The following is a 24,284-nucleotide window of genomic DNA, read 5'->3' on the forward strand; positions in this document are numbered from 1 at the left end:
AGTCCCCACAGGCCTGCCCTGAACTATGTCAAAGTCTCATGCTGCTCTTCCTTTTTTTTCTTGCCCCACACAGTAGCCTGCTACCCATCCACCAAGCACTTTAGCGCCTCATCAGGGGTAGGAAGCACTATATAAATTCAACTACAGTGCAATACAATGCAATTGACTCTGGATTCACACAAACAGGAATTTCATGTGGATTACTCCTCTATTGGTTCTTGTTGGATACTGTACAGTATTTATCTTGATTGTCTGCAAGAAGTGTACTCCTGAGGGTCACTGCTATGTCCCTCCTGGATAACCTGTAAAGAGCATTATCATGGAAGTTCTTCTCCTGTGTGTGGGAAGTGGGTGACTATTTGTTGCTCCTGGATGAACTCCGATCATTTGCCAGAGCTGAATGTATACAGTGTTTAACTGCAGGTCTCTCATCTGTAACTCTGAGGAAATATATAGAGCATATGTCATGGCTGCTTCTGTTCAGTGCATGCCATGGGCTGCACTTGGATGTCTTCCCTAATGTCCAACTCAACCAAACAGGCGCTCTGTATTCTACCAACCCAGAACAGAGTAGAGTTATATTCATCTTCTGGTGCGTTTCTGCATCAGGGGTAATACTTGCAATTACAATTCAACACAATCTATCCATCACCATTTATCCAGTGGACCCCATTGGTTTGCTTAAAGAGGATAAATGTTTGGGAAGGAGTTATTGGAAAAGTTACGAGATGCTTACAATAGTTTCTGAAATATAGGTGAAAACAGATTAAAATGGGTTCTTAACTGATTGTCTCCCTCAAAGGTGGAATCCTTCGAGCGTTGGCCCTACTCAGTGCCAAACTATTTTTTGGCAGGGACATCAGATCTCACCTTCTAGACTTTTAGATGTTTGTCAATTACACCAATACTGAAACAGGGCTACTGCATGAATACCTGCTGCAAATCCATACATGGGTGATGGTGAGTAAATGTGCCTTCAAATTACTGCAGAAAGTCGTTATGAAGCAACTGACTGGCCCCCCTTAAAATTGTTTGACGAGCTAGGTTCCAAAAAACAGGACTGGTGGAGTAAAATGAAGGAGTTTCGTTTGAGGGTTAACCAGGTTCAGACTGGCCTATAGGACAGGCAGGCAGTGCCTGATAAGCTGCTCTGACATGCCAGTTTGTGGGCCAGTTTTTCTGAATTTATTGGGCCTATTTTTTGGTCTGGTTGGAGGGTGTTTACTGTTGCATTCTATGAAATTAGCACAAATATTGCCTGCTGCAAGAACAAATCCACACAGTCTTCTATACCTTGCAAAACACTTATACAGAGTGCCTTTAGAGGTTCAAAACTGGCTCATCTTGCTAACATGGACCATTTTTTTTAACTGTCTAATTCGCTAATGGGGGCCACTTTTATTTTGGAGCCCGGGCCGATTTTATTTTCCAGTCCAACCCTCTGCTTAACCATCTTTTTAAACACAATTAATGGCCGAATGAATTATCAAGCATAGCTGCCGTCAAAGAGTCAAAGAGTCAGGTAGGAAAGACCATGTTACCCAAGAAAGATTGCCTAGGCTGCCAGTGACATTGGAGGCTAAATTCAGGTTTCAAGATCTGACCCACAGAGCCATCTGAACAAGTGACCAAACTATCTTCAGAAGTGAGTGGTCAGATGTAGTAAACCCAAACATCTGAAAGAAACACATTAGTTAGATTCCTTACCTTAGAATATACCCAGGTGTCAGACTGGATCCGGAAAGATTTTTCGTCAGCAGTACCCCTGTGCGTCGGTAGGCGTGGTCTGCGGCTCCGCGTCTGTCGTCGGCATCGTAGTCGCCGGGATGACGTCGCTGGAGTACTTAGATGCCGACCTTGTGCGCTGACATCAATTCTTCTTTTTTCCGCACCAGCAAGCGCAGATCTGGAAAGAGCATACCCTTAGTCATTTTTTGACTAACTTTTGGGACATTTTGTCTATCTTTTTCGAGTGGACTTTGATTCCTGGTGCCGGTAGGGATGCCCGGGTTCAAACCGTGTGACGCCTGTCACCAACTGATGTCGGTTACCAACCCCCACAGTAGGTGGCTCTACTGTCTTGGGTCCGACCACGATGACAACTCGTGCCCCGACTGCTGGGCCTTGACGTCGAAAGCTAGGCGGGAGCGGTCCCGCAAGCTCCTCAAGATCCCGCAGTCGGCTCCGCGCGGTCTCGGTCGAGGGACCGATCGCGGAGCCTCAGTCATCACCGTTCGTCGGGATCCAAATCCCCGCACTCAGGTAAGTCGAAGCATGGCAAAAAGAGTCAAAAAGTCGCATCCGGTCTCACACCCTCCGGTCCCTGGACTTCATGCGACTCCAGGCAAGATTCGAGACTTCCTCGTGGCCATGAGGACTCTCCTCATGCCGTTGAGGTCTGCCGGCACGCCCCTTGATCCTGCAGGTCCGACTGGGGGTCCTACTGAGCTGGCAGCATCGGCCCCGGTGCCGTCATCGACTTTGATCCCGACGCCTTAGGCCTGGATCCCGGTCGACGGCAGTTGACCTCACGACTCCTCTGCTGGCGCCGACCACCATGGTGCCACACCCGGCACTGTCCTCGGACGATGCCATCCCTGGTTTCAGCCCCGGTCCGGGTCCGGCGTCGGAGCAGCGCCGCTCGGCACCGTCTCCGGCGTCGATGGGTGAGCCCTTCGCCTATGACCCGGCTCCGTCATTTATGCCTGTTTATCAGGACACGGATGAAGGGGAGGACTGGGAGGGGTCTGAGGACCCTCTGGCACATCAGTGCAAGCTAAGTCAGGACTGGGCAGATGAGTTGGGGGAGGTCAGTGGTCTAGACACTTCTCCTGACACTGGTTTCATCTCTCCTCCTTCCGTGGCTACGGAGGAGGGTGCTACTTATGATTTGGTGCTGCGCAAGGCGGCCAAGGCCTTGTGCCTTGAGCTCCCTGCAGCGGCCGTGAGGACTAACCTCCTCACCGAGTTGCTTCAACCGTTGGTAAGCTCTTCGGAGCCTCTGCAGCAGTTTAATGAGGCCCTCACCGATGTTCAGATGAGCACTAAGTCCAAGCCCTCCACAGTCTCTCCTGTGGATCGGAAAGTGGCCCGGCGCCACTGCCCAGCTCCGGGCGGCCACGGCTTTCTGTCCACACACCCCACCCCTGAGAGGCTGGTTATCCAGGCCTCCACATCCCAAACCGCCTTCCCGACCGCACCTCCGGACCGGGAATTCAAAAGGATGGAACAGTTTGGCAAGAAACTGTTTTCCTCACTCAGTTTTGGGTTGCGGTGCATTAATACTGCATGCCTTTTGGACCATTACACCCACTCTCTGAGGGATACTGTGGCGGACATGCTTCCACCCCCTTTTGTACCGCCCCAGGGGTGAGAGGCAGCACGGTATTCCATTCGGTGTGGGCTTGACACTACAGACTCGCTGGGTAGAGCGATTGCAACGACTGTGGCGATTCGTCGTCACACCTGACTGAGGTTCACAAACTTTTCAGGGGATGTCCAGAGTACTCTCATGGACATGCCCTTTGATGGACGTCGCCTTTTTGGTGACAAAGTAGACAGCCCCTGGAGCGCTTTAAGGACTCCAGGGCTACGGCCAAGTCCTTGGGACTGTCGGCTCAGCGCTAGCAAACTTCTGCTTTTCGCCCCTTTCGTGGCCAAGGAAGGGGTGCCCCTGCACGTTCGTCCAGCCACAGGCCGCAGAACCAGCATCAACGTGATCAAGGACGTGGATTCTGCCTTGGCGGAGCAGGGGGACAGAGAGCCGGTCAGTCCACATCAGCTCCCGCAGCATCAGCATCAAAGCCTTCCTAGTCCAAGCTTTCAGGCCTATTCCACGCCAGTGAGAGGCAGAGTTCGCCATCACCTGCTCCACTGGCATACCATCACTTCGGACAGGATGGTGCTGCAAATCGTCCGAAGGGGCTACTCCCACCCCTTCGAGACGACCCCTCCAGCCATGCCACCGCAGGGGGATCACTTGTAACTTCTGCAGGAGGAAGTTACGGCCCTCTTGGCAAAGGGGGCCTTCGAGCGCGTTCCTGGCCCAGAAGTAGGACGGGGTTCTAACTCCCACTACTTTCTGGTTCCCAAGAAGGGCAAAGGGGGCCTACGCCCTATCTTGGACCTCCGGAGCGTCAACGTCTTCCTCCGGAAGGAGAAGTTCAAGATGCTGACATTAGCTCAGGTTCTGGCTGCCCTAGACCCTGGAGACTGGATGGTAGCGTTGGACTTGCAGGACGCCTATTTCCACCTTCCCTTCCTCCCGGTCCACCGGTGTTACCTGCTGTTCACGGTAGGCCACGGGCACTTTCAGTTTACTGTGCTCCCCTTTGGCCTCACCAGTGCCCCTCGGTGTTCACGAAAGTGATGGCGGCGGTCACAGCTCATCTGCGGAGATTAGGGGTTCCAGTCTTCCCCTATCTCGACGACTGGTTGTTGAAGGCGGGCGGGCTCACCCCAAACAGTCATCTCCCACCTCCAGACTACGGCCGACCTCCTCCATTCACTGGGGTTCTCCGTCAATGTGCCGAAGTCTGAGTCCCTCCCAGAAGCTCCTCTTTATCGGAGCGGTTCTGGACTCGGCGCAGTTTCGGATCCATCCTCCCGGACAGCGGGTTTGGGATATTCAGGCTCTGATTCCAATCTTTCAGCCTTTATCCTGAGTTTTGGTCAGGATGGCCCTACGGCTGCTGGGTCTGATGGCTTCCTGGATCCTGGGGGTACATCCCGCCAGGTGCCGGATGCGGGCTATGTAGTGGGACCTGACGTTCCAGTGAGCACAACATCAGGGCAACCTGTTCGACCACTCCCAGATCTCGGAGGGCACTGCAAGACAGTTGCAGTGGTGGCTCACGGACTGCGAGTGGGTCAGTGGCAGATCTCTCTCCCTACCCCAACTGGAGCACACAGTGGTGACGGATACATCCCTCCTGGGATGGGTGGCCACATGGGAGAGGCAGAGATCAGAGGCCTCTGGTGTCCAGTGGTGTCCCGGCTCCATATTAACCTTCTGGAGCTGCGGGCGATCCGACTTGAACTGAAGTCATTCCTTCCCTCTGTCCGGGGAAGTGTAGAGCAGGTGTTCACAGACAAACAACACCACCATGTGGTATTGCAACAAACCGGGTGGGGTCGGGTCGTGGACCCTATGTCAGGAGGCTCTGCGCATATGGACATGGCTGGAACATCAGGGCATCACCCTGGTGGTTCAACACCTGGCGGGCTCTCTGAACGCCAGGGTGGACGAACTCAGCCGTCGGTGCATGATGGATCACGAGTGGTGTCTGACTTGGACGTGGCGCAAGGACTCTTTTGGCAGTGGGGAGAGCCTTGGTTAGATCTATTCACCACCGAAGAGAACGCGCAATGTCATCAGTTCTGTGCGTTGGAATTTCCAAGGCGGCATTCGCTCTGAGACACTTTTCGTTGCGAGTGGAGTTGCGGTCTGTTATACGCCTTTCCGTCTATACCACTTCTGCCCAGAGTGCTGAAGAATATCAGGCGCAACCGGGCCCAAGTCATCCTTGTGGCTCCGGATTGGGCAAGTAGGTACTGGTATCCCGAGCTACTCAGTCTGTCAATCGATCCCCCGATTTGACTGCTGCTTCAGGAGGACCTTCTGTCGCAGCACCAGGGGACGGTCCTCCACCCGAACCTATCCAGCCTCCACCTCCAAGCGAGGAGATTCAGCGGTGATTGTTGATGCAATTTGACTTGCCTCCTAAAGTCTGTGATGTTATTCTGGCAGCCAGGCTTCCCTCCACAAAGATGGTATACGCCTGCCAGTTGAACAAATTTGTGGCATGGTGCACAGCAAAGGCTGTGGATCCCCTTTTCGCCCCTCTTTCTGAGGTTCTCCTCTTTCTTCTTTCCCTGGCCCAGCAGGGCTCTGCTCTGGGCACCATCAAGGGATATCTTTCAGCAGTTTCAGCCTTCATCAGGTTTCCTGATCAACCTTCCCTTTTCAAGTCCCCTGCTGTAAATAGGTTCCTGAAAGGCCTTTCTCACATGTTTTCTCTTGTCTAAAGACTGATTTCCTGGTTGCCGTCTCCTCTGCCAGAAGAGTGAGTGAGCTCCAGGCTCTTTCCTCTAAGCCTCCTTTCCTTTCTGTCCGTCCTGACAACGTTGTTCTGAGGACTCGTCCTTCTTTTCTTCCTAAGGTGGTTACTGCCTTTCACATCGGGCAGTCCATTACCTTGCCCACCTTCTTTCTGCCTTCACATCCCTCGAAAGAGGAAGAGAGGCTCCACCGTCTGGACCCAAAACGTGCTCTCTCCTGTTATCTGAATCGCACAAACCAGTTCCAGGTGGACGACCAACTCTTCGTTGGCTACGTGGGGGCGGGCGGTGCACAAGCGAACCATCTCTCGCTGGATTGTTTTGTGCATTAAGGTCTGTTATTCTTTGGCTAAGAAGTATCCTCCTGTGGGGCTACGAGCCCATTCCACTCGGGCCACGGCGGCTACTACTGCCTTGGGACGGTAAGTCCCTTTGCAGGACATTTGTCAGGCATCTACGTTTGCTTCGCTGCACACGTTTTCCAAGCATTACTGCCTGGGGATAGCCAAGTCCAGAGAGATGGCTTCTTTGGCCGTTCCGTTCCCCCGGACTTCCTGGTGTGATCTTGGTTTGCAGGCCCACCACCGGGGTTGGTTTTGCTGGGGTATCTATTCTAAGGTAAGGAATCTAACTAACGTGTTTCTTTCAGATGCACAAGTTATTTGCCTTCTGTAAGAAACATTAGTTAGTTAGATTCCTTACCGCCCCACCCATCCTCCCCGTTCTGCAAATCGATATCTAGGGTTAAGGAATTTCCCTGTCAGGGCCCTAGTTTCATGGCATGGCTCTGCGTTCCTGGCGCGGAAAACTATGTACAGAAATGACGTCAGCGCGCAAGGGCGTGTCTAAGTACCCCAGAGACATCGTCCTGGCGATTACGACACCGACAACGGACGCGGAGCCACAGATGACGCCTACGGACGAGCAGGGGTACTGCTGATGAAAAATCTTTCCGGATCTAGCCTGACGCCTGGGGATATTCGAAGGTAAATAATCTAACTAACTAATGTTTCTTACAGATATATTGTTACCGAAGGTAAGTAACTTGTGCGCTTAGACCAACATTTACCCACAGAAACTAAATCAAGAGAAAGACACCAATATGACGTTCAAGGATGATCACTTGCATGAGTTATGTTTGGGGATTTGAGAGGAACAGATCTAAATTAAATTCAGAAGCTTATTGGAGATGGTGTCATTACCATGCAAGGCTTTCCAGAGCTTTAATGTAAACGTAGCATACACTGAATGCTCAGGAACTCCAGTGCTATTGATCAGTGGCCCACAAATGTTTTAGGCTGGTGCTCTGGAGTACCTTCAGGGATTCATACAGAACAAGCTGTATAAAACCATCTTAAGCTACCATTCCCCAGTTACAAGAACACCAGACCTTTACATCAGCTTGTCTTTACAATCAGTCTGGAATTCTGGAATGAAACAGAAGTAATAGAGCTGTGAGCTGTTGAACGTTTTCCTTTCAGACAAGTACAATCTACTCACTTGATATACTTGTACTTGTGAACACTGTAGACCTTACAGGTAATGAGAAGCACTTCATCATCCGTAGAAAGGCCCATCAATTGGAACAGTTGCTGCTGTGAGACCAAGGTCGGTGTCTGCAAGACAGCCAATATCTCAGAGGAGATGGATATCACCCAAAGTCTGCACAATCAAGTAGGGAAGCTGAGGGTCCACCTCACACCTCATATTCTGCCTACCTGTTCAGAGAGGAAATGAATTTGTCTGGCCATACAGGAGGAGAAGCCAAACCATATGCTGGGTATTTGGATATACCCAGAAGAAACTGGCCACTATCGGGACCTCAGCCAGTGCTGGCCAGCATATGGATAGTCACCTAGTCTTCCAGCATGATTCAGGAGATGAACAACAGGAAGAGAAATTCTACCAAAGAACACTGTGTACTTTTTGGTCTAACAACAGTGTACCAAGAGGGCTGCTGTAGCGCCACTGGGCCCATGTATTATTGGTCTTAAATTTACCTGGCACTGCACCTCAGAGTCATTGACTTGGTCCTCCAATGGATCTTGAACAGTGCAGTGAGGGGTCATATATAGGGGATCCAATCCAGTCATCCAATAAGGACCAGGAATTGGATAATTGATCAGTAAGCTAGTAATAAGATTCTTGTATACAACTCTTAACAATATATTATATAGGTACAGAATTATAACTGCTAAACCAAATCCCCTAAACAAATTTAGACGAGCTAGGATCATGCAAACAAGCAACTCAGTTAAAGCTATACAAAATAGTAACAGCAGACCTGTAGACTAGAGACCTCTATGTTAGAATTCCCATCCCTCCTTTAAACTATGAAAATGCACAATCAAGTATTGGAGACTAGTCATAGACAGACAGAAACAGGGTTTATAAATGGTTAGGTTTTATCAGTATTTTTAGGAAGTAAATATACCAATATCAGTAGTGGAGTGGTGTGGCTCACTAGTTAGAGGCGGCAGACCCGGAAGCAGAGAGCGGCCCGGGACCAGGGTTCAATTCCCGACGCGGCAGGGTCGTGGACCAGGATCAGCGGACTTGATAATTCTCGCCTCTGTGCCTACTCTAACCAGGGATCACACTTGGCAACTCTGGGCATTAGCTTGCCTCATCTCTACAACGGCCCCCCACATTCACTGGGGATGCCTGGTTTCACCTTGGAGATACCCAGTAGGGACCATCTCACAGGGATAGCCAGGACGGGTTCCTCAGCGGTCTACAGCGCCACGACGCCTCAGGGCAGCAGTGCGCTTTACAAGACACATACATTTACATTTACATCAGGCATTAAAAGTTATGGGTACAGAATCATCAAATTGATCTTTATGGGCCATCAATTATCAAAGTTCTAGAAGGAAAGTTCAGGAAAGGACAGGAATCAAGTCAGCTCAAAGATTCACTCCCATGGGGGAAAGAAGTCGAGGAATAGTGCACACAGCGTTTGCACCAGCCAGGAGATTTCACTAGTCTGATGGTTGTCTCTAAGTTCGATAGGAAGCAATTTGCATGGTAAAGGTGGCAAAAAGAATGTGTGTTCCAATCATCAATCCAATGGGTGTTATATTATCAAAGTTCTGGGGTGGCACCTTCTAGGTTACCTTATTAGATCAGAACACTCAGTCCATTGGTCAGTTCTTATAGGATGCTTGTCAAGAGATATAAAGAAGGCACATTTTTTGGGAATATAGGCGTTTCAGGTTCCATAAATGATTGATCATCCGGTTGAGGTGGATCTTTAAACAAAGATCTTTTAACAAAGCACATGAACAAGTTCGAAAGGGCAGTTTCCAAGGCAGATGTTCCTGGTGTAACATATTTGTATCATATGGCCCTTGTTGACCCATGAGAACTCCTAAAACAGTATACAGTTGCAATTAATTTGAAATATTGAGATATTCTCCCATGGTGACATAGTCAGGCAAGGAGGAACATTTTTACATGAATTGGCAAACAGACCTATTTGAATTTGGGCGAACATAAGCAGGAATTAAGTATTCAAATATATGTTTTCATGATGAATTATGACATTTAGACATGATTTGTAGCATAAATATGTGCTTAAAATAAGTTAGTCCATTATAAATGTCATGTATAACTATAACGTCCTATTGCATTTCGTCAGTACCAACATGTACCTTTCTCTCAAAAATCTTAAAAACAAATGTAGTTTTGGACATGTTACATTAGAACATATATAAAGAGAATTCCGTGAAAGTTTCAGTTACATCAGATTTATCATTTACGTGCAACACCATTTCTTCTTCTCGGTGAATGCCCATTGAGCAAATATAGTAATAATCATTCTTCAATAAATGTTCATGTCATCTAATTTGCATTTAGTTCTGTTAATTCTTCGAATATATAATTATCTTCAAAAACTATTTAGAAATACTTTCACACATGTGAGTTATCACTTTCACATTTCTAATTAATTTTAAAAGAATACCATAACATTTTAGTAAGTACACACCTATGGTACTTAAACAAGCAATTTTATGCCTACTCTACTCTTTTTCTGCATGCTTTTATGATGCACTAACTAAGTTTCTTTATAACTATTTTTCAAAACACATCAACTATTTTTCAAAACACATCAACGCATCCATTGTGCACTTTTGTCGTTTTCTTTCAAAAAGGTGTCAGAATTTTGGGGTCCATTAGGATGGCGGTCGGATCGCCACCGCCATGCAGGCGGTGGCGATCCGTCCGCCATCCTTGCTCGTCCAACACCTTTCTTCCCCCGCCATATTACAATGGCGGGGGGGACTGTGGCGGAGGGGAAGACCGTCCACCGCTTTTCCGCCGAGGTCGCCTTGCGACCGTGGCGGAAAAGACCTGATATGGTGGCGGTGTCTATCAGACACCGCCAGCCATATTAGGATGGCCTGGGAGGAATGCCTTTCCGTGGCGGCAATGCCGCCACGAAAAGGCATATGGTTCCTGCTTTGGGGGCCCGTTACGGGCCCCCAGGGTGCAGGGGGGGGCTGCGTTTCACAGCACAACATGGCAGGCACCGCGCGGTGCCTGTCATATTGTGCTGTGAAACACACAACAAGCATTTTTCACATTAAGCACCGTCCGCCGCAATGTTAAAAATGCGGGATGCACCCGCCACTGTGGCGGGTGCATCTTAATTGGGGGCACGGTTCCTCCGCCCTTGTGGCGGACGGTACCAGCCCCCGACAGGATGGCGGACGGACTTTGTCCGTCCGCCATCTTAACGGACCCCTTTGTTTGCGATGTCATATAAAAATTAAGTATTATATCTGCTTCATCATTCCCGCATTTAATGGTGAATCAAGCCCTCATAAAATTCTCATCTGATATCACACATTACAATTATGTAGTCTTCATGAATTTTAGTCAAGAGTTTTTCAAAACCTTTATTTTGTTGTAGTAGCCAAACTGTCTATCCTCCAATTCTATTTCATCTTTAGACCTTCAAGATAACAACAAAGGTCTGTATGCATAATGCAATTGTCAAGATGTCAAGATGGGCTTCAAGATTTTCCCAAACACCCATTTCCTGCAAACCATCTGCCTATAGAAGAAAACCCTTTCCCAATTGATTTCCAAGCAGCATCAACTTTTAAAGCTTTCAAGTCTTTTTCAAGTTGAGCGATGTTCTGAATGAAACCTCTCAAGTCTTTAATTTTCTTTGAAATATAAGTGCAACAATGCTGCACTTTAAGCATTCGACAGACTCAGCGTGTTTTTGCAAGATGGACGTCCAAAGCAAGATAATTTTGAAGTACCATAAATCTCATGGCAATCATTTCAGTATCTATTGCTAGGAATTCTCAAGCAGTATCAGTAGATAGCTTGTCCACTACTGTAGACAATTTTTTTTAATTTTGTGAGAGTTCAGAATTAGCCCCACAGATTTTATAAGAGCTCCAAAAACTTCCCCTACTACTTCCCCTGCGCTTGCTCTTCTTTTTAATCTCCTATAAGAATCTCCATTGGTTCCATGGTAGCTTTCTGGAAAAACAATCCCCATATAACAGGATTAATACAAATTTTAGGTAGCCAATAATAGTCATTCTGCCCACAAATATAATAAACCCCAAGGAATACTGGATCAACATCTCCCAAAAACCGTCCCTAATTTTTCAAAACTTGGAATGTGCGTCACATTCGCTGGAACCAACAACATTAGTATCAACTTCAGTTCTACGCTTTAGTATACATAGCCGACCCCTGCTTTGCCAATCTAAGGCAATAGAAGCTTGGTTTCCTGTGGCTTTGTGATCTGGTTCCCTACGTGCCCAAGATGGCATCCTGGAATGATTGGCAGCTTTAGCCATAAAATCTCTTTGTCTACCCTCTATTGATTCTACAAATTCCTTTTCTACATTATGCAAAAGACATGGTAAATTGTGTCAGTGTGCATAAGCACTGTCTAGACTTTGTGTAGGCCTAAATAATTTTCCCATCATTTCAGCTGTTTTAGTATCAGGCCCAGGATTTAAATACTCACAGGTATTTCAGAAAAGATTAGATCATAATTAGGACAATAATGCTGAAATTGTCTCTTGCCATAAAATAAGCTTGCAACAACACTACAAGAAATACCATATGTTACAGGTAGATTAGATAATGGTAGGCCACCCCCTCAGTAACTAATGTAGGCACTTTCAAAAACACACATAGCAATCTCTAGTATCCATGTTGCTGATGCATTCATAGAGTAATTGTTTTAATACATTAGCTGAGAAATCGCTAGTTGACTGATCTCCATGCAATAATTCATCATTTGTATCAAGTAATTCATTAATATTCACAACACCATTTTTAGGCGCAGCAGTAGGTTTTGCTCATGTAAATAGGATGAGGCAGGTTTAGAACTATAAGCAATATTACAATCACAACAGAAAATATAGCAAGTATACAAGCACATATAAAATTACGTTTTGATGATAACACATTTGGATCCATCGCTTCTAACGACTGTTTTATGAATTTGGATTTAGATGCTATTAGGTTTAGCAGCAAAGCAAGTTCCAGGAAGATTGTTCCTCTTAAACTGCTCCTGTTGAGGTGTAGTTGCAGCTTCCTCAACCTGCTGAGTCACAGAACGTACCACTCCAGCCAGTCATTTATTGTAATCGAGCACCAAATCATCTGTAATGTCAACCAATGCATTAGCTGGAATTGCAGGCAGTCTCAAAGCCCTTCTCATAATGATTTTCTGAAGAGATAGTCCTGTTCATCTGAGTGTGGTACTTCTGAAACTCAAGAGGTAATGAATCAGGCTATCTCAGAGAAGTGGAAGCACACACCTTTGTCATTCTGGATTTCAATGTTCCGTTTATTTGCTCCATGATTCCAGAGGCTTCTGGATGATAAGCAAAATTGAGCTTCTGATCAATTTGCAATGCTGCACATTACATCTTTAGGACCTCATTGTTAAAGTGTGTCCATCGGTCTGACTCCAAAGAAGTTTTAAATCCAAAAAGTGGTATTAGCTCCCTCAACAATAGTTTAGCTACAGTAAGGCTGACATTTTGTCTGATGGGGAAAGCTTCTATCCACCTTGAAAACACACACAAAATCACAAGAATGTATCTCAAACCACTACAAAGGGCATTTCAAGAAAAATCAAGCTGCATTCAGTTGAACGAAGCCCACGATCTACCAACATGACTCATGGTAACAAGTACTTTTCCCAGCGTTTTGTTGTTGAAACACTATGCAACGATGACACAAGGCTTCTGCAACTGATCTGAAACTTGGATTGAACCATATCTGATTAAATAGACGCATCATATCATCCCTACCAGTGTGAGCAGGACCATGATAGTACCACCATAGGAGGCAGCAAACTATCTGGTAAAACAGGTCTCCCATCTGTGTACACTCACACCTCATCTTCTTGCCTTTTTGTGCATCCTGCTCTGACCCATCCTTGTTTTTCAGGTTCTGGTGCCACATCCTGTAATGCCTTCACCTCTTCCCATGTCTTTACAGAAGTTAAGAACAGGTTGCATTGTTTGACATCATAGTTCTCCCGTAAAGGATTTTCATTGTATGTATAAGAATTTAGGGCCAGATGTACAACCATTTGGTATTGCGTCTCGCAAATTGCAAAAAATGGCGAGCCGCAATTCCAAATGTACAACAATGTCAGAGACACTGTTTGCGATTCCCAATGGGGTTGCAAAATGCAAGGCTCATCAGTATTCATGAGGCACTCGCATTTTGCGAACCCATTAAGAATGGTTGACCCTCCTAGGGATGGTGGCCTGCTGGGCATGGTGGTGAAGCAAGGAAGCGGGAATGAAGTTTTCTAATGGAAGCCAACCACTGTTGCACGGTTCCACTGTACCACCTAACCCACCTAGAGTTATCCCTGTCTTGTTTTCCACCTGTCAGGCCTGTTTTTATGTCCATTAATTGGGAAACTGCAGTGAAATCTGCTGTTTTTCCCGTCTGAAATGTAAATCTAAAACAGCAAACACATAAAGAAATCAGTAAAAAGGTATTCAAAAGCATCTAAATCGTTTAATTTTGGATCGTTAAAGCAAACAGAGGTAACTGCCATTTCCCCTGTCGGCTCTTCATAGTTCCAGAAAAGCAAAATATAAAAAAGTGGCCGATATTCTTTTTCTGAAAAAGAATGAAACCTTAGCCCTGCTCCAGATTTGAAATATTTTTTTAATTTCAGGCGAATTTTATTGAGCATATTTTTCAAAAACAAATGAACAGAGAAAAAAGGACAATCAGAGGATACAAGGGTCCAATTTAAGGTATACATTTCAGGTGCGTGAAGTCCTGGAGGGTTGATCGTGACCTGAGGGTCCAGAATACAGAGCAAATCCCAAGTAGCAGACGGTAAGTAAGAGCAAAATCATGTATGAAGATTAGATAAACCCATAGGGTGTGTGATATGACATAAAATTAAGCGATAGACGAAAAGTAAAAGAAGCTAGATAAAAAGGGGTAAGAAGGGGCACAAGTAGGTATAAAGACCAAACTCATGTATCAGCATTTAAAAGTCTGAGAGGGTCTTAAGAGGGTCTTATTGAATATAGGTACAGGTGTATTCCATACGCTCCACCAGCCACGGCTTGTGCAGGGCGTTACACCGGGAGGCAGAGGAGGGGCAGGGTGGGGGGTTGTAAAATGAGGGATATGGACGATGTCAGGTACGTACCGAAAAAAATAAGAATTTCGTTACACATTTGGCGATGCAGCGCGCACAACAAAATTCGTTTTTTTTCCGGTACTTACCTGACATCGTCTATATCCCGCATTTTACTACCCCCCACCCTGCCCCTCCTCTGCCTGACGTCACCGCACGGTGTAACGCCATGCACGAGCCGTGGCTGCACTCCACTCAATCCAGATTTGAAATATGAGTTGGTCGTACTACGGCTACCGCTCTGTGGAAAATCTGTATCCTAGTGGACACGGCCGGCCGGCTTTAGCACTGGTGGTGCCTGGTGCGTCAATCTTCTTTTCCGCCCCCACCAACCTCATGACCTCCTCCTCGGATTCCCTCACTACCAACCAGCCAAAGTGTCCCATATCTCTCCATAGACCCTCTCCCACATATTTTTAATTTGTTTTAAAGAGCTGGTAAAGACTGGCTTTACAAATCCACTCAGCTGTCAACATAAAATACAAAACGGCCCTTTGCAGCAGGCATACTAACCCTCTGTGCTACTTTATGACGAGTCAAAACTGGCACTACACAAAACACCAGCACCAACATTATTCACAAGAGTTTTCTTGACATTTTTATTACCGCCTGAAACTGGATGCACAAGGAACTCTGCAGTAGGTGCTTTTAAATCATAAGTTATTGCTAAACAAAGCGCCCTCCCCTGAGGTCAGTGCCTCCCTCTTCCCCGCCCCCCACCCCATTCCAGGTCAGCACTCAGTGCTGCGGTACCAGTGGCTCTGCCTCTGCCGTAACCCAAAGGAAATAAAAAAATATTAAATCAGGGCAGGCGGTGCTGTGGCAGCGAGGCTGAATAATAGGGAAGGGCCAGAGTCAACGTTTGAAAAGGGAAGAAAGGCAATCCTCTATGGAAAAAATGTGTCTGCCCGAGGCCACGCGGTGGCCATCAGGAGGGCGGGCCCTTCGTCCCAGAGGGCTGACCCAGCCCCCTTCTCCCCATGGTCACCCACTCCTACCCCGGGCAGGTGTAGCCCGGCAGGAGGGTGGGCGGGACTGTGACGCGCGTCCGGGGCGGCAGGCAGTGTGAGGGGGTCTATATCTCCCCCTCGCCATTTTAGTGGCCTCTTTGCCGCCCCGGACGTCGCGAGTTGTACATCGGGACACTCTTTTCCCTCCCTACCTCTTACCCAGAGTGTCAGCTTAGTGGGGGCTCCTAGGGGATCTTTAATGTGTTCTTTTTTGTTGCAGGCGGAGTTACTGGGCGATCCGGAAGCATAGAGGTGCAACACTGTACTTCAGCAGGCAAATAGGGGTGCCAGAGCCTAACCTCGAACCTCATGGGAGGTCCGGGAACCTGTGTCGGCGCCCTAGTAGTCCTTCGGGCGGTTGTGGGCCTGTGCAACCGGGGGTTAGCCTAGGCGTGAGTAGTGTGATTACCATAATGGTGCAGCAGAATGGGTGGTTCGCCACTGTGCTGCTTGGCTCATCAGGCGGGCAGGTGGCGAGAATGCGGCCTGCCCTTGGATCGCCCGTAAGATAACCCACCGTGATTATATAACGTTGTATGTAATAAAATAAACCTGCAACAACTTTTCCCAATATAACACTGGTGTCTGTGTGTTATTTGCGGGATGTTGGGTATGTGGGGCGGGGGGTTCTGTTGACCTGATGTGACTAAGCCTCTCTGCAATCACGGAATACAGGGTTACCTGTCTTGAAGTGAGGACAGGGACGAGGAAGGCGGATTAAGGGTAATGGCATACATCGGGAGTGGTATTATCTCTTTAGCATTCGGAGCAAGGAATTAAAAGGGCACAGGAAAGACTAGCACTGTAAACCACTGCCCGCAATAGGAAGCAGAGGTTATATATTCTTTTTGAAAATTGGAATTCCTTTCCCGGATCCTACGATCTCACTCAGTTTGTATCAATCTGTCTTTTCAGGCTGAGCTCCAACAAACTTACTGCTAAATCTTGTGAAATCTTCAGACGCCTTCTGGAACATGAGGACTGTGCCATTGAAAAGCTATGGTAAGTAGACTGCATGTGTACATTGGAAAAAATTAATGCCCTTAAAAGCCACCGGTTTGGCATGTACTGATAGGCTTTCTCAAGGGGCAGTCATTCCGTCACAGAATAATATTAACAATGTCAGATATGTTCTACAACAATAGTAAATCGTAAAAGTGGGGTCAAGCTTTTGTTTCTTAGGAACCCTATTCAGAGGCCGAGGCAAGTTATCCTTAGGCATTGTGTTTTTTTGCATTCCGTAGGTAAGAAAAACCACATATTTGGTCCACTGCCATGATGTGCATAAGAAACCTGTACCATAAATAAGTGAACATGGTGTTGTCATAGTTTACTGCCAAGTATGGCACTTGATCACTGAGGGGCTGATTTAGCCCTTGGAGATCGGAGTATTGACAGTGAGGCTTGTGGGCATTAACCCCCAGATTCATCAAAGTCACATTCTACGAATTCTAAATTGCGAGAATTACCGAATCGCAATTTAGAATTCGCAGAATGAGATTCATGAAGAAATGCGATTTAAAAAAGCGAATCGCAATCGTCCACAATTGCCGTTTGCGATTTTGCTTAAATTGCAAAACAATTCGCAGAATCTGCCTTTTTCCACGTAGAAATTGCGATCTTGCAATTACCGAAATCGCAAATTGTGATCTTGCTAATTGCGAGATCGCTAAAACGGGAAGTCGCATTTCGAGCACAGTGATGACATCACAACCAGGAAGCAGGCAGTTCCCTCCCTCATTCAGCACACTGAGCCTGAAAGTGGAAGCAGCACTGGCCAGAACTCCACTACAGACCACCTTCAACTGCAAATCAGGAGACAAACCACCCCTGAAAATGTCCCAGGAGCTGCAGGTAGCAGTGCCACAGGAAGGAAAAGAAAATCAAATTTTCCAAGCAGGAATTGGAATATTTAATTGAGGGAGTGGCCAAAGATCATGACCAGCTTTTCGGGAAGGATTCACGGAGGGTGCCTGAGGCGGACAAAAGGCGCATTTGGCTGCGCATCCGCGCTAAAGTAAACGCAGTGGGACTGACCCAGCGCTCCATAGACTACCTGAAAAAGGGGTGGTATGACCTCAGAGGGCGTGCAAAGGAAAGAATTGCTGAGAGGCTGGGGGAGCGACTCGCAACCGGAGGAGGAGAGCCCACTGTACCACCCAACACCCCACTGGAGGACCTTCTGGAGGACACCCTGAATCCTGTGCGTGGGGGTAACCCAGCTGGACTCCTCCCGACCCACCCAAGAATGCCAAGGTAAGTGCCATGCGACTGCGACCCTGTCCCCTAACAATGGCCATTACTCCAGAGCTACCCATTAGAAACCCCAGTCATGCAGGCCATGCACACCAGAAAAGCCCAAATGCATTGTGGGACTTGTAGTGTGAGAACATTTAGCAGATAGCCCCATACAGCCAGACCTGTCCAGTGAGAGTCATTCCTAAAGCCAGTCAGGGAATGCTAGCCTGCATGCATGTAGCAACCTTCCATGTGCAAGAAACATGTCCTTAATCACCGTCCCATTTACATTATAGGTGGCGCAGAACAGTGAGGCCCTTCACATTGACGACAACCCCGAGGACACCAAGGGAGAGGCCCATCATACCCCTCAACCAGGACCATCACTGCCAGCACCAGCAGCAGTAGTACCACCATCTGCTCCTGTGGACAGGGCCACCCCTGCAACAACAGGCGCGCCACAACCACCCGGAGTTACATCCATGCCAGTCGCACCGGCAACTACAGCTGCAGCACGGAAGCAGACAAGGCGCACAGCCACTGTCCGTTCACAGTCCAGCGGACTGGTGAGGGAGCCGCGTGACACAACACCACGCGCTGGCAGGAGGGTGAATGTCAGGGTACCTGGCCTGTCTATTGAGCGTCGGATGCTCCATGTGCATCAAAAGCAGGCACGTCAACTTGCAGCCATCCACCTGCAGCTGCACAAGACTGCACAAAATGTGGGACAGCTCACTGACAGCATGGAAAGAATGACCTCTGCTGTTGAACAAAACACCCTGGTCCTATCGTCCCAGCAGGATGTCAACCGCAGCCGCCACCGCCAGCTGCTGACCCCCCTGTCAGCGTACACATGCTCTAACCACATAATCAGGAATGCCACCTCCCAGCTATTGCGTCGTTCACATGCAATTACAAATGGTGCAATGCTGCCAGGATGTCGCTAGGGCACTGGAGCAAGTCACCACTGTAGTGCAGAGTTTGCTGCCGACTGGCCATGGCCTGGCAGGTGGGGGGCAATTCCAGCCACAGCAGCCTGTCGTTGCCGCTGGTGACGATACCCCGCCGCAGCACCAGGCCCACTGCAGCCTCACGGGCTAATGCTGATGTGGAGGAGGTCGAAAGGCGACTGGGAGCATCCGCCCGGAATCGCCACTGACTATTTATTATTTGCAATGCAGGGCCATGCTGATGATACAAGCATGCCCTTGCCCTCCCCACAAACATGGGGATGTATGAGTCAATACAGCTCCCATGCAATTTATAGAAATATATTTACAATATTGTGAAAAAAACAATAAGATTTATTATGCACATGTTAATCTGACTCGCGTCATTATTTCAATTGTCATGCATGAGTGAAGTGTTGGGTGAGGGGAGTGGGTGCACTAGAAACAGTTCATTGTGATTTGGTTGCGACGCCTGTGTCCTTCAGCAGGATTCTCCCCGCGTGCATGACGCACATGTGCAGGTGGGCGGTTGTCCCCTTCCGACTCACTGCCAGAGATCTCTACAGGTATCCTCCGCTTGGTAGCAATGTTGTGGAGTATTGCACACACGGCCACGATGCGGCAGCAGACATCGGGCTGGTATTTGAGGGCCCCACCAGTCTTGTGTAGTATGCAGAATCTGCTCTTCAAAAGCCCAAATGTGCGCTCAATGCAATTTCTTGTGCGGATGTGTGCAGCATTGTAACGCCGTTGCTGTGGTGTGGCAGGGTTGAGGTATGGGGTGAGGAGGTACTCACAGAGACCGTAGGCCCTGTCACCTGAATGAAAGGAGCAGAGGGTGAGTGCCTGTCATGTGCAGCTACATGGTCGCAATGTACTGTTTGTTGGCATGTGTACTTACCTAGAAGGTGTCCTTCGCCAAAGTCTCCCCTGGCCAGTCATGTGTGCATGCCGCTGTGCCGGAATATGAAGGAGTTATGTGGGCTTCCCGGGTATTGTGCCACTATGTCCGTGATGAATGTCTTAGCGTTGCACACCATCTGGATATTCAGTGAGTGGTAGCAATTGCGGTTCCGGTACATGTATTCTGTTTCTGCAGGTGGGCAGATGTGGATGTGGGTACAGTCAATGCATCCGATTACATGGGGGAATTGTGCAATGTTGTAGAATTGTAGCTTGGTTTGATTCAAGTCCTGTTGGGTGGTAGGGAATGTTATGTAATGGTGTAGCCGGGTCAGCATGGCCTCCAGGAAACTCCTTAGGCAGCGGGACATGGTTCTCTGGGAGATCCCCCCTGCAACGGCAACTATCCCCTGGAAGCTTCGCGAGGCCAGGAGGTGCAGGCTGCACAAGACCTGGACATGGGTGGGCACGGCATTGGTCCTCCTTGTTGGGTGCTGCATCAGGGGGTCAAGGTCCCGGATGAGCTTAGTAATCATTGCCCCATTCAGCTGGTACTTTGAGTAGATTTGCTCCTCAGTTTGGCCCAAAAGTGTGATCCGCTGGCGGAAAATTCGCCTAACCACCATGTAGAGTCCTGGCATTGTGAATGTCCTCATGCTCCTACTGTGTCTCCTTAAGTGTGTTTGGTCAGGGCCGCACCTGTGGCTACTTTGGAGGAATGTTTACTTTTTTTTTAATTGACTTCATGGTTACCACCTGCTTTGGGTTCTCCTTAAATTGCGCCTCGCAAATAGCGAGTTTTTTTTTTCTCGCAATTAGCGATTTTTGATGAAATTGGTTTGCAATTATTTAGCGATTTCACAATTTTATTCGCAGAATCATTGATTTCTCGCAAATTGCGATTCGCTAAGGGGGTTCCACCTAGATTCTGCGATTTTAATTGCGATTTCGCAAAATCGATTTTGGGAATTCGCAAAATTGTCTGTTTGATTTTCATGAATTGCGGTTCTTTAAATTGCGATCGCAATAGCTAATTCGCAGCTATTGGGATCGCAATTTTGATTGATGAATCTGGCCCTAAGTCCTTCTCCACCTTGATGGATGGTATTATGTCCTATATAGAGACGAACCCCAGCAAAGCGGTCATCTCAGTATCTTGAAACAAACCGCAGTCACAGCAGTTCCCTCCAAGGTACAATTAGTGGAGGGATGGCCTTGGTTGGTTTTGCTGGCTGTCCAACCAACTTTTAACATTGTTTGTTTTTCAAAAAACAAACTCCCAAAGTTTCCAAGTCAGGCCGTCCACTCTAAATAGAGTGGACGTTGTGATGGCTTCACTCCGCCAACCCCCTACTCTGTTGTCTGTCTGTGCTAGCTTTTCATCATTAGAGCCAATGGGACTCCATTAATGGAAAGCTGACTCTCCTCCTGACCCTAAATAGGGTAGACAGACCTTCAGTTTCGCAGAAAGCGTACATGGTCAAGTTTGCTATTCAGTAGCCTGGTTGCCTAACTGTAAACCACCCAATTAATCTTTCCGTTACCTGTTTTGAGATATTCTGTGTCAGGGCATGGTAAGAGTATTACTCCTATAAAGTCCTACAAAACCCATTACTCTCACAGGTTGGAAAGCAGATCTGCTCCCAAGTAGGGTGCTGGAGCACGGCAACAGTGCAGCTCGCTTGAATACGGAGTCCTGTTATTCATGTTTAGCACCTTCGAAGGAGGGCAGGCACAGCACTACCTAAAGCAATGAAAACCATTGATACTGCACCAAACAAGTTTAAAAACAATAATTAAAGTAGGCAGGCACAGTTACCAAAACTGTTTTAAAGTCAGTCAACAATGCAGAGCCATTTTATTTTGTAGAAAATGTGTAAAACACCAGTTGTGTTAGTACCTGGCTTGGAAGTTTGGTCTGGACTGTTCCCATGAGGCACAGGGTCAAGACTGATTTGCATATGGCTGGGTCTAAACTGGGGTGGCATGGTGTGCAAAAGAACGATGGATTTAGGCCAGATCTCTTGACTGGGGGTGAATATATGATTTATTCAGCATTCCGTCCATCATTTGTTTGCGTAGCAGTTTTCACCCTAAGTGGGATGGGAATGCCCAGATATGAGTCCCTTGCTCAGTGTGCCACTGGATTCAAGCTAGCCTCGCTGATGATGGGTAACACCTAGAAACCGGTTCCGGGATGCTTGTTTCCGGTCCAGGGAGTACCTGGCTTGGCAGTTTAGTCTGGACTGTTCCCATGAGGCACAGGGTCAAGACTGATTTGCATATATATGGCCGGGTATAAACTGGAGTGGCATGGTGAGCAAAAGAATGATGGATTAAACCCAAATCTCTTGACTGGGGGGTGAATGTATGATTTATTCAGCATTTCGTTCATCATTTGTTTGCTTAGCAGTTTTCACCCTAAGTGGGATGGGTATACCCTGACGTGGGTCCCTTTCTGACTGTTCCACTGGATTCCAGCTAGTCTGGCGGATGAAGAGTAATACCCAGACCCCGGTCCCAGGATGCTTGGTTCTGGTCCATGGAGAACTTGGCTTGGCAGCTCGGTCTGTACTGTTCAAATGAGGCACAAGGTCAAAACTGATTTGCATATGGCTCGGTCTAAACTGGGGTGGCATGGTAAGCAGAAGAACAATGGATTTAAACCCAGATCTCTTGACTGGGAGTGAACGTATTGTTTATTCAGCATTCCGTCCATCATTTGTATGTGTAGGAGTTTTCACCCTAAGTGGGATGGATATGCCCAGACGTAGGTCCCTTGCTCACTGTGCCTCTGGATTCAAGCTAGTCTGGCTGATGAAGGATAATACCCAGAAACTGGTCCCAGGATGCTTGTTTCTGGTCCAGGGATGACCTGGCTTGGCAGTTCATTCTGGAGTGTTCCCATGAGGCACAGGGTCAAGACTGATTTGCGTATGGCTGGGTCTAAACTAGAGTGGCAGGGGGGCGTGGCCAATATGGCAGCTGTATAGGACACTCGAGTGTGTCTCTCCATTTGTAATGCGTCCCATTCCCGATTCCCAAACATAGCTGGGAAGAATGGGGCATTAACGGAGAGTCACGGGACGCAAGATCTGGCCAGTTTTGGGAGCATGGCTCGGCTGACCCCAAGAACCAAGTGGAGCAGCCGGAGTGTGGTGGTCGGGCAAGAGTAGGAAGGCGGTGCTACAGCGGACAGTCACCAGACGGCAGAAGAGCACTTTGCCGCGCTGCACCAGTGGGATCAAGCGATTTGCAGTGATCGTGTGCCCCAGCGTCCTACTGTTGGACTCAAATGAATTCATGCGCTGGTCCCAAAGAAACAGCCCTCAGACCGTGTCAAGAACCAAACCAAAGTATAAGCGCTTTTCCAAATGACGGTCTTCAGACCGTATCAAATGCAAACCAAAATGGCGTCATATTCCAAAAGAACCACAGCAAACTCACCTGATGCAGACAGGTCAAAACAAAGTTATTCTCCACTGCCGACTCTTCGGGCGAAATGGTCAGACCGAAGGGTCTTGCCTTTCAGGACCCCAGTCGGGATGATCACTGGATGAGGCACCACCCGATTAGACAGATGGGGCAGCTGCGAGTACAAGACTCTCTCATGCAGGGATCCCTGGTCCGCCGATCTGACCCGATGTGGCCCGACCTCCTCACCCGTCTGCAGGCAAGGATGGGTCAACCCGATGGAGTCACTGTTCGGGCACCAACTGACGGAAGTGGCCCGTTCAGGGTCACCCGGGTCACTCGCGACCACCTCTCAGCCTTCCACACAAATAAAGAATCGGTCAGACAGTAGAGAATACAAACCAAGAGGGCGAGCGAGACAAATGGTGGTCGCCTGACACGGCTCCTAGGAGTCACTCATCTTTTCGATCGGCGGAGGTGAAGCTGCCGCAGCCCGTGACACGCAGACCGGAGATGTTCTTGCCAAAGTGAGAGGTGAGCTTTGGGCAGCAGTCATAACGGCAGACACAGGGCATCAGGCCCACTATCAATCAGCACTTGCAACATGCCTGGTAGCCCCAACATCGGGATCAGCAGAGCACTGCGAAAATCGCGGGTGGCCATCATGAAACCGCCAAAGAAGAGTCCTGCGCCAGGCCTAGTATGGCCGTTGGAGCATTGGGGAGCCTAAGAGACAACGGTACGGGGCATGACCCAGTCTTACCAAAAACAGGCTGCATTAGCACTGAAGAGCCGGGGAGGACCTGGCTTGGCAGTTTGGTCTGGACTGTTCCCATGAGGCATAGGGTCAAGATTGATTTGCGTATGGCTGAGTCTAAACTGGGGTGTATGGTGAGCAAAAGAACGATGGATTCAACCCAGATCTCTTGACTGGGAGTAAATGTATGATTTATTCAGCACTCCGTAAATCATTTGTTTGATAGCAGCTTTCACACAAAGTGGGATGCATATGCCCAGACGTGGGTCCCTTGCTCACTGTGCCTCTGG

The 24,284-nt window shown here is 48.1% G+C and overlaps 1 protein-coding gene across 1 annotated transcript in view; it reads left to right on the forward strand.

Moving 5' to 3' along the window:
• Positions 1 to 24,284, forward strand: part of LOC147669070 (NACHT, LRR and PYD domains-containing protein 1 homolog) — a 210,103-nt gene that overhangs the window by 127,791 nt on the left and 58,028 nt on the right. Inside the window, exon 3 of the mRNA XM_086948248.1 lies at positions 16,648 to 16,734. Within this exon, the coding sequence (XP_086804374.1) occupies positions 16,648 to 16,734 (87 nt within the window). The remainder of the gene's footprint in view (positions 1 to 16,647; positions 16,735 to 24,284) is intronic.

Source organism: Lissotriton vulgaris, unplaced genomic scaffold (assembly GCF_964263255.1).
Source record: "Lissotriton vulgaris unplaced genomic scaffold, aLisVul1.2 SCAFFOLD_1708, whole genome shotgun sequence".
In the NCBI taxonomy this organism is placed as follows: Eukaryota; Metazoa; Chordata; class Amphibia; order Caudata; family Salamandridae; genus Lissotriton; species Lissotriton vulgaris.